This window comes from Durio zibethinus, chromosome 5, assembly GCF_047325235.1.
Source record: "Durio zibethinus cultivar Kanyao isolate XHJ-2024 chromosome 5, ASM4732523v1, whole genome shotgun sequence".
NCBI lineage: Eukaryota > Viridiplantae > Streptophyta > Magnoliopsida > Malvales > Malvaceae > Durio > Durio zibethinus.
The window spans coordinates 4,861,723-4,879,555 of record NC_143166.1 but is presented as its reverse complement, the minus strand read 5'-3'; the positions used below and the strand labels follow the sequence as shown (position 1 = coordinate 4,879,555).

Sequence of the window (17,833 nt, the reverse complement as noted above, 5' to 3'; positions counted from 1 at the left end):
TTTTATGTAAGATTTTAAAAATTTTAAAAATTTTCATCTTAAATCTTTAAATAATAAAATTATCAAAATGATTATATTAATTTGAACTCTATGTATTATATTTATATTTCAAATAAATGCAAAAAAAAATTAATATTATCTTTTATCACTTATTATATCCATTGTAAACACTCATATGTATCCAAGATAAATCGGACTATGATCTAAAATCAATTGGACTATGACTCGGAGTCAATTGGATTGTTTTACTTGTATTATTATATAGTATTATACTATATTATTATTATTATTATTATTGCTTTTATTTTTTATTGCCATTTTTCTTTTCTACTTTTTTTTTGCTCAAATTTGCACGTGAGTAAAGGAAAATCGAAATCAGAATCATAATCCAAGTTTTAATGCAAAATTGTATTGCTGAAATCTTATGACCTAAAATCACACTGAACAAAATTCAATCACAGGATTTAAGCCCGAGATTAATTTTGTTTGTTTCTTAAAATTGTTTTTAGAGCTGCCAATAAATTGAACTAGCTCTACAAAGGATGAACACAAACAAAAATTTTTAGAGAAAACAATCTAAAAAAATTTTGGCAATAGAAATTTCTAAAATTTTAGTATTGGGATTTGGGGTATAATTTATGGTTTCGGGCTTGAATTTAGGTTTCTAGAGTTAACTTTAAGGTTTCATAAGGTTTCAAGAGAGATTTGAAAGCTTTCTCGGAAGGTTTGAGGATTTTTTGGACTTTTTTTGGTTATTTTGGATTTTTTTTTGGATTTTTTTGGTTTGAAAATAATAATTGAATTTTTCAGTAAAATTTTCTGGCAATGTTCAATTTTCTAGTTAGATTCTGGTGGCTTTTTCAGAAACCAACGGATTTTCCAATTTCACATTAACTTTTTGGTGACTTTTTTAGAAACGGACAGGTTACTCACTTTTCGATGGTGTTCTTGGTTGGATTTTAGAGAGAAGACAAAGAGAAATTGACTAGAAAGATAAAGGAGAAGAGGCTTTTGAGCATAAAGGTGTCGAATCTTACTTATATATTGCCTCTACATGGCATCATTTTGGGCGACTTAGGATCCGCACGCTGACTCGCTTCAACTTGATTTGAATCGCAAGGTTTCCTTTTTTTTTTTCATATTATTTTCATATTTCATTTTATTTTATTTTTTTTCTTATTATTTTTTTTAGTTTTATAATTTTACTGATTTATATATTTTTTATTCAATAATAAATAATAAAAAATATTTTCTTTTAGAAAAAACAGAAAAAATTGGATAAAAAAATCTTTTCAAAAAAATATATATTTATAAAAAAAAACTTTTCAATAAAAAATAAAAAAATCTTTTCAAATAAAAATCTTTTCAAATAGAATCCAACAAACTATTGAAAAATTTCATAAATCTGTTCTTTTCAAAAAATAAAAAAATTAAAAAATAAGTTTCATTTTCTAAACTATTGGATGATTGCTTCCCAAATTAAGTCCTACCAAACTATTTAAAGACTTTATTAATTTTTTTAGAATGAAATCATTTAATAAATCCGATAACAGAGCCTTTTCAAAAAGGACACTAATCTTTATAAATATTAATGAGGTGAGAAAATTATCTTAAATTGTTACCAAATTATTGAGATAATTTTAAGATACATTTTTAATATTAAATTATCTGACAAATCATAAATATAATCAAGGCTTAGATAATCTAAAATCAAACTGGTATTATCCTTTATATAAGTATTGTGGGGATGCTATAATCTTTCTTACACATAACCGTACTCTCGAATCTAAATTCTGATTTCGTATATTAGAATTATTTAAAGATACCTAAATCGATCTTGAGACTTCTCTTTAAATATGATAGATTCAATTAGGTGACCAATCACACTTAAACAAAAAAAATTGGTAGTGACTTCTCTAATCCATGTCTAACGACACGTCTATGGATCTATACGTTATGATATCCATTTTAAATTTTAAAAATTATCTATTTAATTCTAATTACCACTAAAAAATTCTTCTACAAATTTAAAACTACAAATATAACATGTTATATATCAATTTTTTTAGTAACTTTTTTAATGTATATTTTATTACTATTGCAATTTTTTTTGTTTATAAAATTTTTAAATATATATTTTATTATTATTACAATTTTATTCTTATGAAAAATAATTTTTTCAATTTATATTTTCTTTTTTCACATATTTTCTAACATTTTTCATATTTTGTATAATAATTTAGTTAAGATTACTAAAGTGAAAGTGTGTTAATATTTTTTTTATTATTTAATTTATCATTCAATAATACATATTTTTATTTAAAAAAAAAAGATAATTTATTTATATTTGATATAATTTTACAAATGTATAAATATTATTGTAAACAAAAATATCCAAAGAAAAAACATAATTTTTTTGTTGTTTTCAAAAAAATTATTTTTTAATGACAAGTCAATATATATAAATTTTGTATACATTATGAGTTTTAAAAAATTAAATATAATTTTGAAAATGAACTAATTTATATATATTCATATTAAATAAATAAAATTATTTCATGCATCGTAAGAGTTATAATCTAGTGATGAATAATATTTTAAAATTCATTAATTAAACATAATATATATCCTTTATGTTTTTAATGAGATTTTAATTATTTGAAGGTTTAAATTCAAATCTTGAGAATGGAATGAGAGGTTGACATTGATTTTCAAGTTATAACTAACTTATAAAGAAGGAAAATAATTACCAAATTAGCAGCAAATAATTGTTCTTTTAATTAGAATAACATATATTATATATAAATATAAAAGAAACATTAATGAATAGTAAAATTAGAAATTAACTTGTTTGGTGGCTCTTAACTTATCAAATAAAAATAAAAACGATGCACATACTAATTATTGATTTAAATATTGGCGTGCAATTTCAGCGGATAATCAATGTCAAATTGCATAAATGGGTCCCGTAGCCGTAATAGTCCAAATTGCATCAAGTTGTATTGCTTGGGTGTAAAGAAAAGGATGAGAATATATGCGTGGAAACAGGAATAATGAATTGTGAACCCCGCCAGTCTGGGGCACGTTTTATCCAGCTTATGCTACATGAACCCGATCTTCCCTACGGTCCCCAACAAGCCACTTTTTTTCATGTAAAATAATAAAATATAGAAGCAGCTTTTGACTATTTCTCAAGACTGCTTAATTTAATTCCTTTTTTTTTTTAGATTTTTTAATATATAATAATTATTTAAGTTCCAATTATTTTGAAATTAAATTGATTTGAATCCCATAAAAAGATAAATTTTTTTATATTTATTTTTTTATTTATAAGATTTAAAATTAAAATTTTATATAAAAAATTAAATTTTTTATCACTTAGACGTTGATATTATTTTTTAATTTTTGATTTAGAATCATAAGGTTTTTTAATTTATTTAATATATTTCTTTTTCAAATCAATTTAAAATATTAGGTCTAACAAATTTATAAAAAATTACATTTTAACATTCTCTTAATAAATTTAAACCCAAACAGTAAAATAAAAAAATATTTTTGATTTTGAATACATCAAATTGATGTAAAAAAAATTACGTTAGATTGTTCAAATAAAAGATTAGATTACACAAAATTCAAAAAAATATTATGATCATATTATTAAAAAAATAAATAAATATTAGCCATATTACTTTTTAGAAAAAAAATTCCTGCCCCAATTATTTTATATAGTAATCTTTGTGTCTCATAATTAGTATTCGAGTTTTTTTTTTTTTTAGTCAAACTTTTTTAAGTTTAATTAATTTTAGTAATAAATCATTATAATTAAAATTTTGGAAGCATCCATCTTTTTTGGAAGCATTCTAAAAATAAAATAAAAAATTTGCTTATATAAAAGAAAAACAATGTTACAAAAATAAAAATTTCTTTTTATTATAATCTTATAATTATTTAATTATAATGAAAATATATAAATGTCCATAATTTATAAATATAAATTTCATATAAAATTTTAATAAATATTTTATTATTTTAAATTATGATAAAATAATTATATTAGAATAATTATAGGTTATATCCCGTAAAAAGGCCGCCACTTTGACTGTGTATGCCTACTGCCAGTCACGTGTCGTCTCCTCATTGTCCACCAGGGAAATCATTTCTTTCTCCAAAATTTGCCCTTGTTTTAGTTTTTCTCCTTCATCCTTCCTTTTAATCCATTTTGCCTTCATTGGTCCATCCCCTGTCTTTCTCTCTCAAGATTGAGGCTGGCATCACCGAAAACAAAGTACAGGCCTCTTTTTTTTTGAAGTTTTTATAACGAATGTCAAATTTGTGTAAACCTTTTTTTTGGGGGGGTTCATGCAGCCATGAAAACCGCTAAAACTAAACCTCCTATAATAAAACACTTTCTCTTCTCTCTCTCCCTCTCTCTCCTCCTCCTATTCCTCTTCTTTTCTCTCCAGCCTCGCCGCTTCGCAACCCTTCTCACCACCACCAACCATCCTTCTTCTTCCTCCGAAGATCTCAAAATCCGACCTGGCTACACCTCCTACGACTCCTACATCCAACGCCAACTCAACAAAACCCTCAACCCAAAACTAAGGAAAATATGGACTACCCGTGACTGGGACCGTAAAATCCAAGTCTTCTCCAGATTTTTTCAGGAACTGAAGCTTCAAAACCTGCTCACCAACTCCTCAAAATCTCTCTGCATCGGTGCCCGCGTCGGCCAAGAGGTGGAGGCTCTCAAACGCGTCGGCGTGTCCGACTCCATCGGCATCGACCTCGTTCCTTGCCCACCTCTCGTCTTAAAAGGTGACTTCCATAACCAACCATTCGATAACGAGACTTTCGATTTCGAGTTCTCCAACGTGTTCGACCACGCGCTCTATCCGGAGAAATTCGTTGCCGAAATCGAGCGAACCCTGAAGCCCGACGGGGTCTGCGTTTTACACTTGGCGTTTTCGAAACGGACTGACAAGTACTCGGCCAACGATTTGTACAGCGTTAAACCGTTGGTTAAGTTGTTCCAGAGATCCCAGCTGGTTCGTGTCCGCAAAGTTGACGGGTTCGGATTGGACACCGAAGTTGTTTTTCGCAAGAAGAATATGATCCAACGGTCCTAATTTTTTTGTTCTCCCTATCATTGACGTTTATCACGTTTATAATACATAAATTTGCTGCTTAATTTTTGGATTATTATTATTGGCAGCCGTCCATCGATCATGTCAAGTGGGCTCTGCATGTAATTGGTTTCTTTGAAAAATTTTTTGATAGCCGAAGTTCATCCAATGAGATTAATTCATCTTCTTCTTTTATTTATTTTGATTAAATCTTTGCAATTTAATATATTAAATTATTTTAGTTTTAAACCTATATATATATATATATAATATTTTTATTTTATTTTTAAACTATTAATTAATTTTTAAAAAAAAATTTTCTAAATTAAGATAACTCACACCGTTCTTGCACTTCCCATATGTAGTAAAAGCAGAAGTTCGATTATTAAAAGTCGTGAAGGGTATCTACGACTGTGAAGCACGAGAAGGCAAGAGTATGAATATTGGTTAGATGCATCCATCAAAGACCGCCGACCACTATTGTAAAAAGCAAATCCAAATTGTCATTTTTGCTCATTGAGGGCCGACTTAGATAGCGAAATTGATTTTGATTAAATTAAAAATAATAGTATCGAAGAAATTAATTATTATAATAATAAAATAAAATATATAATAATTGAATTAAATTTAATGATAATAATAATATATATATTTTGATGCAAATATAAAGGATAATGGTAAAATTTATTATGTGTCATTGTTGTAATTGGAAAAATGTTTTCCATTTTCAATTTCAAATTAAAAGAGTCAAACTCCAAAAGTCATCCATCGAATCATTTTTCTCTCAATTAAAAATTGAAGGAGTAACGAGATTTTTGCCCCCAAAATCATTAGTGTTCTACTCACATGCATCCCATGATGCAATTAAGGAAAAAACCTCTCAGAAACAAAAGACTTGGTGCGATAGACTCCAAATAACACTTGAATTTGGTCAATTAAAATGTGGGAAGATTTACCACTGATGGAGGAGAAGAAAAAGAAAAAAAAAAAGGAACAATTAGCAGCTGGCCTGTGACTGGGATGCATATCCCAGTGGGGTCCTTAAGAATGATATTACCAACTCATAAAAATCTTTATAATTTTTATTATTATTAAGTAAAATTAACGCAAAGCAAGCGAATCAAGGAATACCTCAACGTCTATCTCAAAAAAATAAAAATAATAATAAAAAAAGAAGCCAGACAGAGAGGTAGAATTAGAATGAAAGTGGCTACGACTTTAGCAGACAAAAGAAAAACACTACAATTATTTTCATTTTATTTTATCATTCCCTACTGTACTATTCATGATTATTCTTTTATTAATTGAAGGAGGAGATGCTATGTGCGGCTCACTTTGTTCTCCGAACAAGAGAGACCGAACAAGAGAGAATCAAGTGTTAATTTTGGTCCCATGATTTTTGTTGTATTTGTGGAAAGAAAGAATCAACTCATAAATTGATAACAAAATGTTTTGAACTAAACTACAATTAAAATAATTTCAATGGGATTGAGATTTTTAATCTAATTTTATTTGTTTTACATTTATATTAATTTTGTGATCAAATTTAATCAAAATATTCATAGCCTAGGCTCGCCAACTTTGTCCTTTCAACTGTTGCAGTTCCAACTTCAAACTAAAAATTCTGTCCTTTGTATTTCAACCAGTAGAGAATGAACCTCAGTAGTTACTGCCTAAATGCCTTTAACAGGAACAAGGATAGGTAGGGGTAGACAGGAAGGAAAGTAGTAAATTCATCAACACACTTTAGTTCAAATGAAACAGGAAGCTTCTACTGTCGTACAAAAAAGAAACTTTGCATGCCAATAATGTATGGTAATATAAAACTACAAAACATGTTGATGGGGAATGGCAACAGTACTTGATAATGATATCGGAAAGAGATCAAGAATGACCCCTACTTCGTGGTGAAGTGAGAACAAAAATCCCCCCATAACTGATGAAAAATATAAACAAGGAGAAAAAACATTTGACTATGTTGCCTGACTATCTGGAACAAATTCATCAGGCTGGCTATCAAGGTCTTGAGAAGCTGTTAGTTTGGCCTTCTTGTAACTGCTTGAATTCCGAAGGATTGCATGCAAGGACATGCTCTTTGGGCTAGAAGATCTGTTCAAGTAAAAGAAGCGATTAAAGATGAGAAAAGAATATCGGATTCAGAATGCATGGTGAAGTTTGAAATAAAACCTAGGCCTAGAGAGTGATGGATCCAAGGTTTTTTTTTTTTTTTACTTTAATCTGGGGGTGTCCACTTATTGCTCAAGGAAAATTCATTTAAGAATGGACTGCATTTGCATCCACCACTGGGCCTAAAGCTTTTCTAAATGTGGGACTACCATATTCCCTTTTTCCATTCTTCTACTATGATAAAGTGCTAGACTGTTTTTGAGGTTGAAATAAGAACTTCGAATAAATTCTAGGCTCAACCATGGCATTTGGAAGACTTTAGGTGAAAAAAAGGCATGAATGACATTACATAGGGAAATTATTGGATCAAAAAGGAATTTTCTTAACTTCAATTTTTGTCAGTGTCATCACATGAACAAAGAACTGAAATGCTGCCAAAACAAATTTGAAGAATTCTTTCCTGCATTTTCATATGTGGATATGCATTGCAGAAGATCTTTGCCCTAGCTACCACAAGAATTCGAAACCAATGTAAAATGCAAAGAGAACAAGCACGCATCAATAATTTTCATTATCAAGCTCAATTTTGAGGAGAAAAGGATGATATAACAAACTAGCTTTCACCATAAGGCCAAACTTCACTTAGCAAGTTTAAGTTGCATGAGAAAAACTATTGATCTGTAAATTGATTAACATCAAAGTGTATCATATATAGCTTCAAACCTAGCAAGGAGTTTGTAAACCATACATATAATTTACTAACAATAGCAGTAAAATACAAATATGCAAGATCTATATCTTAAAACAAAGGAAAGTGTTTATCATTGTTCATCCAACTTACCTGGGTTTTTGTCTGTTTCTTCCACCAGCTTCTTCCCGTTCTAAGTTATAAAAAATTCAAAATAAACATAAGAAACTATAATCTATGTAACCTGGATCATGATTTGAAATTAATAAAAATGATGCAACAAAAGTACAAGAATAATGCTAATTATGTTGTATCTTAAATTTTGGTTATATATGAAAACTACATGTGGAAAGAGGAAAAATAACCTGTATATAATGCATACAAACAATGCTGGTTACACAAATATTTAGAAAAAGAAAAAACAAATTAACATGAATAAAATGATTCAAAGAATCAGGGGCATTGAGAGGGGTTTGGTGGATGGGGAAGGATTGGAAGTAGGTGACTACTCATAAAGGGCATGAATACAACAAAAATGAAAAGCAAGAGATAGTAGAATTCTGAAAGAAAAAGATAAAATTTGACACACTTGTTCATTTTATTGAAAAATTGTCAAGGCACAATGAAATAAAATGCATTCTGCAAACTAACAGTCATGATATAATCGACTTTGTTCAGATCTAATAAATCAGTGATAAAAAAAATGAATTACCATTTGGTGATGAACTATTGTTCACCTGACCATCGTCTGAATAGTCAGATGATGATAAACTATCTGATGGAGTTTTTGGTGTTGGCATCTGAGTTGTCTGCTCCATCTTCATCATCAGAGCTCTCCTTATCACTGTGCTTAAATATTGTACCTGCTGTAGCCAGTAAACTCTTCTTATTTGCCAAGCTGTTCACAACTTTCCCACGATTACTTCCAGTAGCTTTTGCAATATCCAGATGAGATCGATGCTGATTAACTTTATTTAGATTAATGGTGTTTTTTTATCTTTCCAAGGCAGAGCTTGATACAGAACGAGCAATGTTTTTCTCTAAATTGATATGCGCCCTTGAAGAATTGATGCCAATGGGCCTTTGAGCATCTTTAGGAATGGAATTGATTTTGTCAGATTTATTAGATTGCAGAGGTTCTCTTGCCACACTTTCAGAAATGGTCGAAATTGGTCTACTTGATTGAACATTGGAGTTAAGTGATTCAATCTTCGATGATGATCTTTGAGGTTGAATGGAGCTAGATTTGGCAGCTTGAGGTTTTGCTTGCTTATGTTGATTCCCATTTAACATCTCTGAAGATGGTAAATCAGGTCTGGATCCACCTGACTGTACTTCAGGCTTCTTCTTTTTTCCTTTCACCTCGGTTTCCACTGCTTTTTTCTCAGTCACCTTATCAATGAGTGTCTCACCAGAATCAACAACTTCATGCTGTTGTTGGCTTTTGACACTTTCACTTTCACCAGGAACTTCTAAGCTGTAATTAGCATTATTTACACAGACGCTTTTAGGGTGATCTACATCGATGACATCTTGAATTGGCTTTCCATCATGATTGGATTTAAGTGTATTTTGGGATGAGGCAAGCTGTGCGTGGACAGGGCTAATTCCAACCCCTGTATTATCCTTATATCCCAAATCTGATTCATTCAGTTACACTGCTGAACTTGCATTCACCTTCACAGTCTTCTTTGCAGATTTAGATGATGCACTCACCTCACTCACATCATCAGCCAGGACTGTTGGATCCCGGTGACCAACATCATCTCTTCCTTGCAATTCCGGGGGTCCCACCACAGTAGAACTTTTCTTCTTAGTTTTCTTCCTTGATTTCTTGTCCATATTTTCTGCATTTTCAGGACCATTGTTGCTTTGCTGCAAGGGCTCCAGCACATCTCGAATCACATCATCAGCTGTCATAACTCTAACCGAAGGCAAACAGTTCGAATTTTTCATTTTTGATTCCTCTTTTCCATCAGTTGTGCCATTTTGCTCAGCATTATCACTCAAATGGTCACCATTCACAGAGGTAGGACACTCTGCAGGAGATATATCACTTGCAGGACCTCTATCATCAACTGCTTCCACTGCTTCTGTCCTTCCAACCGGATCCTTCGTCTTTTTAGACTTCTTTATTTTCTTGGAAGACTTCTTAAATTCCACAATTTTATCTTCCAATGTACCACTCTGATTTTCATGGCCTGAAACTCCAATGCCATTCTGGAGATTAATTCCCCCTTGGGACACAAGTCTAGGATGGCTGTCCACATTGCTGGCATTCTGATCAATTGAATCTATTTTCTTTACTAATGATACAACATCTGTTTCAGGTGCTTCATTTTGGCTTTCCATGTTTCCATCATTAGCATCAGCCATATCATCATCACCTACAAAAGTCAGTATAAATATTAGAAAAAGTTAACTTCTCGCCTCAATTCTACTAATCATGGAGGAGACAAAAACTAAGGTTGAAGTGAAAGGGAAAAAATGTAAATAACTGCATAAAAATGGAAACTTACCCCTTCTGAGGGGCATTCTATTTGTTTTGCTAACTTCTTGCATTTCCGTTGAAGAGGTTGGACAAGGTTCAGAAATTGCTCCACCCATAGAAATTTTTCCAAGAACAAATTCTGGATCAGCTACACTGCCCAAATCTTTGTGATTAATTGCTTCTATGGCCTGAAAAGTGTCCACACAAACATCTTTTGCAGAAGAGATTTCACTACCTACTTGACTAGAATTTGATTTTTGCCTTTTCCTTTTCTTCCTCCCACCACTTGCATTGGCAGTCAACACATGGTTTTGTTTTACAGATTCAGTATTTAAATGGTCTAAGATAGCCCTTGCACCTTCCAGTTTTGTACCTGAAGTGGACTTAGAGGTTGTAGTATCGGGTCCAGAGCGTTGTTTAAGGAAGTCAGAAATCAAAACACCATTTTCTATTAAAGAATTTTCATTACCATCTTTCTTCTCAGCTTTGCGCTTTTTCTTTGATAGAGGCCCAGATTGCGGGGAATTTTCTGTTGACTTATATTCCTTCTCCCTGAGAGAAACATCTTTATGTTTATTAGTTTCACATTCAGAATGTTCTCCTGGAATTTTTGTTCCCTCATCAACCATCCTTTCTCTAGTAGCTGATCTCTTATTTCTATCAGAAGACAAACTACTGCAGGTTTCATCAACATGAATTTGGTTTCCCAAATTCATATCATTCAAAACCACACTTAGTCCATTCCGAAATGAATTTTCTTTCAGTACATTGCCTGAATTCAATGCATTGTTACCAGATTCAGCAACTAAAGCACCATTTTCTTTCACATCATGATCACGGATGGCATCTTTGTTTCTATTCTTAGTTTTGTGCTTTTCCTTTAAAACAGATGCAGCTATAGCAGCTGGTAGATCTTCCCATATTTTGTCATCTCCAACATCTTTCAACTGTACCTTTGGCCTTCGCTCCTCATTGGTAGCAGGGAACAAAACCTTAGAATTACTATCAGCCTTATGGTCAACTTCCATATGCAAATCTTCTGAATTTTCTTTGCCGGAATTACAAAAACCAAGCTGTTGAGATGCAGAATTTTGTTTTGCATGTCGGTTGCCTCCATCTTGAGGCAATGATGCATCATTGATGTTGGACAATCTTTTGGATGTACCACCAGGTAGAAGATCAACCACATCAGCTGAAGAATTATTAGTTGTGATACCGAAACAGGCTACATCGTTGCCAGTATCAGGTTTGTGGGAATTATGATTTTCTCTGTGCTCTTCTGCACTTGAGGCATCAACAGATAGAAACCAACTTTTGCTCACTCCAACAAAAGCACTTTTTACAAACATGGAATCTGAAAGGTGATAAAGATATCCTTTGCGCTTTACCTGTTCAAGTTTACATAGCCATTTCAATGTAATATTTTAATCAACAGTAAACATCCTAGCAACCAAGAAGTGCAAGTACAGCATCATACCTTTAAGGCATTAATATTTATCTCCCCAATGTTAGGAAAGCACAATGGGTGTTCATAAAGTATCTTTTCTGCACATCAGCAGCACAAAGTTATCACTAGCTAAAACAGAACTTTAAATACAACCAGTTGATCTTAAAACTGAAGTTGATATATCAGTCACTAAAAGTTTGAGAGAAAGAACTTTGGTTCGAGGATTTGTGTCGGAAAAGATCCTCCATCCACAATAACACCTTGTGTTGGTGAAAAAAAAAAAAGGACAAAGCAAAATCATCTGTAACACCCATCCATTTGACATATCATAACATTGATACTTTACTTCCCGTTCAAACATTCAAGGGACCTCCTGGTGACACCAACGCAATTTTTCATCCATTTAAACAACTCTAGCTATTTTTGTAACCCAATTTTAGGTCCATTCCAGGGGAATTTTCCATAATTTGTTAGTCAAGTTGTGATCTTTGAGGTCTCAAATGGATGAAAATAGTGTGTGGACTAAAAAATAGAAACCTCTGAATTGGCATTGAATAAATCATTGATAAAAAGCCCACAAAGTCACACGCATAATGTTGCTCAGCATGCAACTGATTTCGTATAACATTCATACAAAAAAAAAAAAACCTTTGAAAATTTAAAGGAAATACATTATTAGCTTCAAAAAGCAAAGCAATAAAATTTCCTTAGACAGTTGGTAACCAAAAGACAATATATCAAAATTGAGAGGGAAAAAAGGAGAAAGTAACTGACTTTTCAGATCAGAAACAGTGTCGGAGTCCGAGACGATCATGGCCAGGTGGGTCTCGAGGCTGGTATCAATGAAAACAGTATTGTAGACATTGGAAACACCGGAACCGGAGGTAGAATTCGGTTTTTCCATTTCCGTTTAAGGCAGCGACCCAGAACTCAAAAAGGGTTTCGAGTTTAACAAGAAGACGAAGTAGTCGTTCTGTTTGTGTAGAAGAGGAACAATCCTCTTTTGCTTTTATGACGGCATACGAGAATAGGAGAATGGTGAAGCCTGTCTTGTCGTCTTAAATAGAAGTTCACGTCATTATATACCAGATGAATGAAAGCGACGGTGGCAATAGGCCTGTTTTCCATTTGAATTTGGGCTTCTTAAATCCGACCCATTTAAATTGGAAATTGGGTTAGGATTCCAATTTCTTGTTCTAACTTCTATGACTCTTCCATCGTATTGGCACACCTACTCCTCATGGTTTGATTATGTTCTATGTTGACTATCAAGATAAACCAGCTTCCCAGCTTGGGACTGACAGTGTGATATCACATAGATGGAGTTATTAGATAACTACTCAGATATTTATTTTGCTCATATCATAATTTACACACACACACACACATATATATATATATAGATAGATAGCCAAGAGATTTTCCACTTGTGATGCTGACATTGAGATCTTACAACGTGGGTAATGGGTTGAAACTAAAGATAAAGACGTAGAGGAAATCAGGGCCAAAATTTTTTTGCAAGGGAATTATATGAAGGAAAGCAAAATGCAAGAAGTGGTTCAGATGTCTCCACTTTCATATTTATCCTTCCAAAGCATCCACACATAATGGAATGGTCACAATGCCATGCTTAAAAACAAATTTATCAAGTGAGTAATAATTAAATTTTAAAAATAGACATGGGAAAAAACAGAAAAAGCGCCTGCCAAATACTCATCCTAGACAACTCTCAATTCCAAGAACAGAAACTAGAACAGACTCAACATAGTGTTTTCCTATTCCTTCTTCCTAGAATCTTTGAGTTGCCCCCTCCTTCGGATGCCAAGACAAAAGCCAAAACGCCATGCATCAACCGCACTCTCCGGCAGTGAATAAGCCAAGCCCCAGAGGATGGAATGGGGCCAGTAGGGTGTGCAACGAGGTTCATAGCCTATCCACCGCATTGCTGCTCGAGCATAACCATCTGTTGAAGGAACAAAGAAAGAGGATCTTTTGATTGATGCCATTTTTGTTGCTACGTATAATGGAACCTGCATCAAGAAACCCCTTGACTGATCAGAGAATGTCATCACCCAAAAAGGAAAAAAAAAAAGGGTCGTCAACTCAAAGTCTAGCAGCTCTTGATGTTTGAGAAAATTAAGTCACCCAAGAGTATTGGTGATAAAGATACAAAATTTTTTGAGCTACAGCTTTTGTCAACCTTCCAAAATACTTAAATTCCTAAAAGTTCAACTTTTCTCTATTAATTGTACCAATATTGAACATTGACCGTCCCCTTTATTTTTCCAATGGAACACAAAGTAACCTTAGATGTCAACACTGAAAGTAATTTTGTTAATATTTGCTCAGCTGGTTCATATGATAACAAAATCACCATCATCACAAATGCATTCAGTTTTGGTGGCAGGTCCTACTCTTGCTTTTCATCCTCAGCACATCCATATTACCATAGAAATCATTTGACTCATCTAAAAGTATGAGGGGGAGAGGAGGAAATCAAAGAAATTTGGGTAGATAAAAGGAAAGGGAGATTAAGAACCACTGATCAAAAGAATTTAATATCAAAAAGAAGTAGTAAGCTCTGAAAGGTATAATGAGTTGGGGGGTGAAAAAGTATCTTAAAATCTGATGTGAGAATTGATGATCTATTGATGACAACATTGCATGCATGTTTGAGTGCTTTCACCATACAAAAAAAAAAAAAAAACATAAAAACATTGCCATATCAGCCATCTTATTCAATATATAGAGACTTAGCAATTTGCTTGGTGTCGATAACACTGATTAAACTCATAACACAAAAGCAAATAATAGAATTTTCAAAAACTATATAATTGTCTCACATATGGAACCATCTTGTAGTGCAAGCACAATTGCATAAAACTAACACACAATACAAAAGAGAGTAAAAGTGATCGAAATAATTATAGGGTCCAAAACAGTAAACGTTTTCTACTCCCCGAAGAAATTAGCTAATATGAACAATATAATATCCCCGGTTTCCTAAATAACATCATATATTGGCAATAGTAAGTTCAAGAAGCAAATCAAACTTGTGGACGTTTTTGGTCAACTAGATAAAATAAAATGCCTTTTGCAAGAAGAATACGAGATACATATCTGTTCTAATCAAGACAAAAAGATTGCATGGCTTACATTCATTATAAAAATCTGTCACAGAACAAGAGTCCTAAGACTATATATTAGCAAATCAAGTTGTTTGAGTAAAGATCTACCTGTAATTTTTATACGGTGGTAATTTGAGATGAAAGAGCCAAAGATATTCAATATTGAATCATAGATTACTAATGGCCAGATGTTTCTAACAAATGACAAAATGAGGAAGATATCCCTCAAGTAATCACAATTTGAAATAATAAAAATACTTATCTAGAGTCTCACCATTTACCTTCACTATCGACTAAAGCTGAGGTGAAGCGCTTAAAACATTCAAGTCTCATGCAGAAAGCCTTAAACTCTAGATTTATAACTCCGAGACTTCCAAGTTATAACCACATGAATCAAACACTAAAGTATAGCAAACAGTACCTGACACTGGACATCAATTCCACTATTCTTGTATTCAACATAAAGGCACCTTGAGAATTGATCAATATACCTGAAAAAAAATCCCCAAAAAGATCACCTTTAGTTGCTAAAACAATAAATCAAACTCCAATTAACTTAGCAAAAGGCAAACACTTACGCCTTAGTAGCAGCATAAACAGCATAAAGTGGATCAGAGGGGATTACAATAGCAGCACCAGAGCCAATATTCACAATTGCACCTTTCTTTCTTTTCACCATCCCAGGCAAAACAGCCTGAGTAACCTTAGTTGTACCTTCAATGTTAACCTTAATCAAGTTCCTCAACAGCTCATCATCAACCTCGTGGAAAAACCTTGCATAAGGATATGAAATCCCAACATTATTAATCAAAACCCCCACATCCAATCCTTCAATAGCTTCTTTTATCTTCTTCATACCTTCATCAAGATCACCAGTGAAGTCCACAACAACTGTCTTGATCTGAATCTTCCCATGCTTAGCCAAGATTGAATCAGCAACATCTTTGAGTTTATCAGGATTACGACCAACCAAGACAAGATTAAGCCCTTTCCTAGCTAACTGAACGGCAAAACCTTTACCGATACCGTCAGTTGGTCCTGTTACAAGACCCCAGGAGCCATATTTCTTGAGATTCTTACCAGGTCTAAGGAAATTGACCCAGACCCATTTAAGAAAAACCAATGAAGATCTCAAGAGTGACAAAGAACCCAACGTGAAAAGAAAAAGAATCCAGGGCTGTTGAGTCTTGAGAGTATCGAAGAAACAGGTTGCCATGGATTATGCAGAGGAAAAAGTTTGAAACTTTTGTGAAAGGTGAATATGACAAAAAAGAAAGAGACCTAAGGGGATATAAATAGAGTGATCAAAAAGGAAAATCTTTAGCAAACCTGTTCGTAGTTGGGTATGGGCCGTATGGCTTTGACTGTGAAAATCAAGAAACAGATGTGGAAATTAAAGAAGCTAAGGACTACAGAAAAAAAAAAAAAAAAAAAAAAGGTGGGCAGAAACAGACCCAGGTTGGGGGGGGGGGGGGGGGGGGCACTGGAATTAAATAAAGGAAATTAGAAAAGAAAGGTAAGGATTGATTTTTGAGAAGGAAAAAGGAAGATTGTTGTTAAGCTGAAAACAGCCTTCATTAACTACTGATGATGACAGACATAACTGAAACGTGGGAGATCTTACTCTGTCCGGTTTTGGCTGTTCTTTCCTTTACTTCTATTTTATTTCTTCTGTTTTCCTATTCATTTCTTAAACCTTGTTACTATTTGTTTAGCCTTTTTTTTTTGTTTTATTATAACATTCTCTAGTATTAAAATATACTCAATTAATTGTTGTGGAATTGGATTTGTTTTCTTAAAAAAATCAAGAGACATAAATTATTTAATTTATTAAATTAAGATAAAATATATTACAGATATAAAAATTTAAAATAAGTGATTAAAAATTATGTATTTAAAATAATTTTAATAAGTAATCATCAAAAATTTTTACGTTAAAAATAATATTTTTATTAATTAAATAAATTATTTGTTGATAAAATTAAATTTATTTTATCAAATGATAGTCTACATATTTCACCTTTAATGACGTATTTAAACTCTTTTTTTTAAAATTAAAAAAGATTATATATAATATTTAAGTTGATTCAATAATAAATATATATCAGTAGCCACTCTACACACTGCCAACCTCCTACAGCCACCTTACTCCTGCTGAACCACCCTATACCCTGCATCCTCCTCTTCTCTTCTATCATCACTTGCTGTCAAATATCCCCGTGGATCCCAATAAATAAATATATATATATATATATATTAAGTTGAGCAAAAATCATGAGGACGAGGGATGGAGGGGCCATAGTCGAACCACCGGTACGGCCACTCTCCACAACCCCACCTCGAACCATCCTTTCAATGCCCAGCACTGCACAATCCACAACCATCATAAATCATCACGCAATTAAAGTAATAGTTTTATTAATATTATATGATACTAATAATAAATATTAATAATTTAATTTTTATTTTAATATAATACAAATAAAATTTTATAATTTTAGTAAATTTTAATAAAATATATAAAAATTTTATCTTATCTTGGATTCGAATTGTCTTTTTTATTCATTAAAAAGATCATAAAAATAAAATCTAAAATATGTATCGTGGAAGGAAAATCATCAATAGAATTGATGACGCCTTTAGGTTGAAAAGGACAATAGTTAGTTTAACAGCCAGCCACCCAACTGTAGTTGACGTACGTCGAGGTATCGGAGCATTCAATGTAGCATTCAATGTTCGTCGCCAAAAGGACTAATGAGACTGCCAATGCTATTGCTTATAATTGTAGGCTTACCTGCCGATCGTTCGATTTTTTAATTTTAATAATGA

At 32.4% G+C, this 17,833-nt stretch overlaps 2 protein-coding genes and 1 pseudogene across 3 annotated transcripts; 1 reads left to right on the top strand and 2 right to left on the bottom strand.

Annotated features, from left to right (window-relative positions):
• The first annotated feature begins 4,177 nt into the window (after nucleotides 1-4,177).
• LOC111282356 (uncharacterized) lies at nucleotides 4,178-5,318 on the top strand. The gene has a single exon (XM_022870402.2). It carries the CDS (start codon nucleotides 4,368-4,370, stop codon nucleotides 5,124-5,126), a length of 759 nt encoding a protein of 252 aa, XP_022726137.1. The 5' UTR covers nucleotides 4,178-4,367; the 3' UTR covers nucleotides 5,127-5,318.
• A 1,516-nt stretch (nucleotides 5,319-6,834) lies between these two features.
• Nucleotides 6,835-12,928, bottom strand: LOC111282656 (uncharacterized; annotated as a pseudogene). Its single transcript, XR_016342129.1, has 6 exons — nucleotides 12,651-12,928; nucleotides 11,907-11,974; nucleotides 10,458-11,817; nucleotides 8,647-10,325; nucleotides 8,092-8,142; nucleotides 6,835-7,232 (listed from the first exon to the last, which is right to left on the bottom strand). The product of XR_016342129.1 is annotated as an uncharacterized LOC111282656 (transcript).
• Nucleotides 12,929-13,422: 494 nt separating this feature from the next.
• Nucleotides 13,423-16,731, bottom strand: LOC111282817 (very-long-chain 3-oxoacyl-CoA reductase 1-like). The gene is made up of 3 exons (XM_022871074.2): nucleotides 15,583-16,731; nucleotides 15,426-15,495; nucleotides 13,423-13,906 (listed from the first exon to the last, which is right to left on the bottom strand). Exons 1-3 carry the CDS (start codon nucleotides 16,218-16,220, stop codon nucleotides 13,652-13,654), a joined length of 963 nt encoding a protein of 320 aa, XP_022726809.2. The 5' UTR covers nucleotides 16,221-16,731; the 3' UTR covers nucleotides 13,423-13,651.
• Between the last annotated feature and the right edge of the window lie 1,102 nt (nucleotides 16,732-17,833).

Excerpts from the sequence above, each read along its gene's own strand:
- LOC111282356 (XM_022870402.2), top strand. The coding sequence starts at position 4,368 with ATGAAAACCGCTAAAACTAAACCTCCTATAATAAAACACTTTCTCTTC.
- LOC111282817 (XM_022871074.2), bottom strand. The coding sequence starts at position 16,220 with ATGGCAACCTGTTTCTTCGATACTCTCAAGACTCAACAGCCCTGGATT. Across the intron at positions 15,496-15,582 it reads GTTTATGCTGCTACTAAGGC|GTATATTGATCAATTCTCAA; the intron begins GTAAGTGTTTGC and ends ATTTTTTTTCAG. Across the intron at positions 13,907-15,425 it reads GAATTGATGTCCAGTGTCAG|GTTCCATTATACGTAGCAAC; the intron begins GTACTGTTTGCT and ends TTCTTGATGCAG.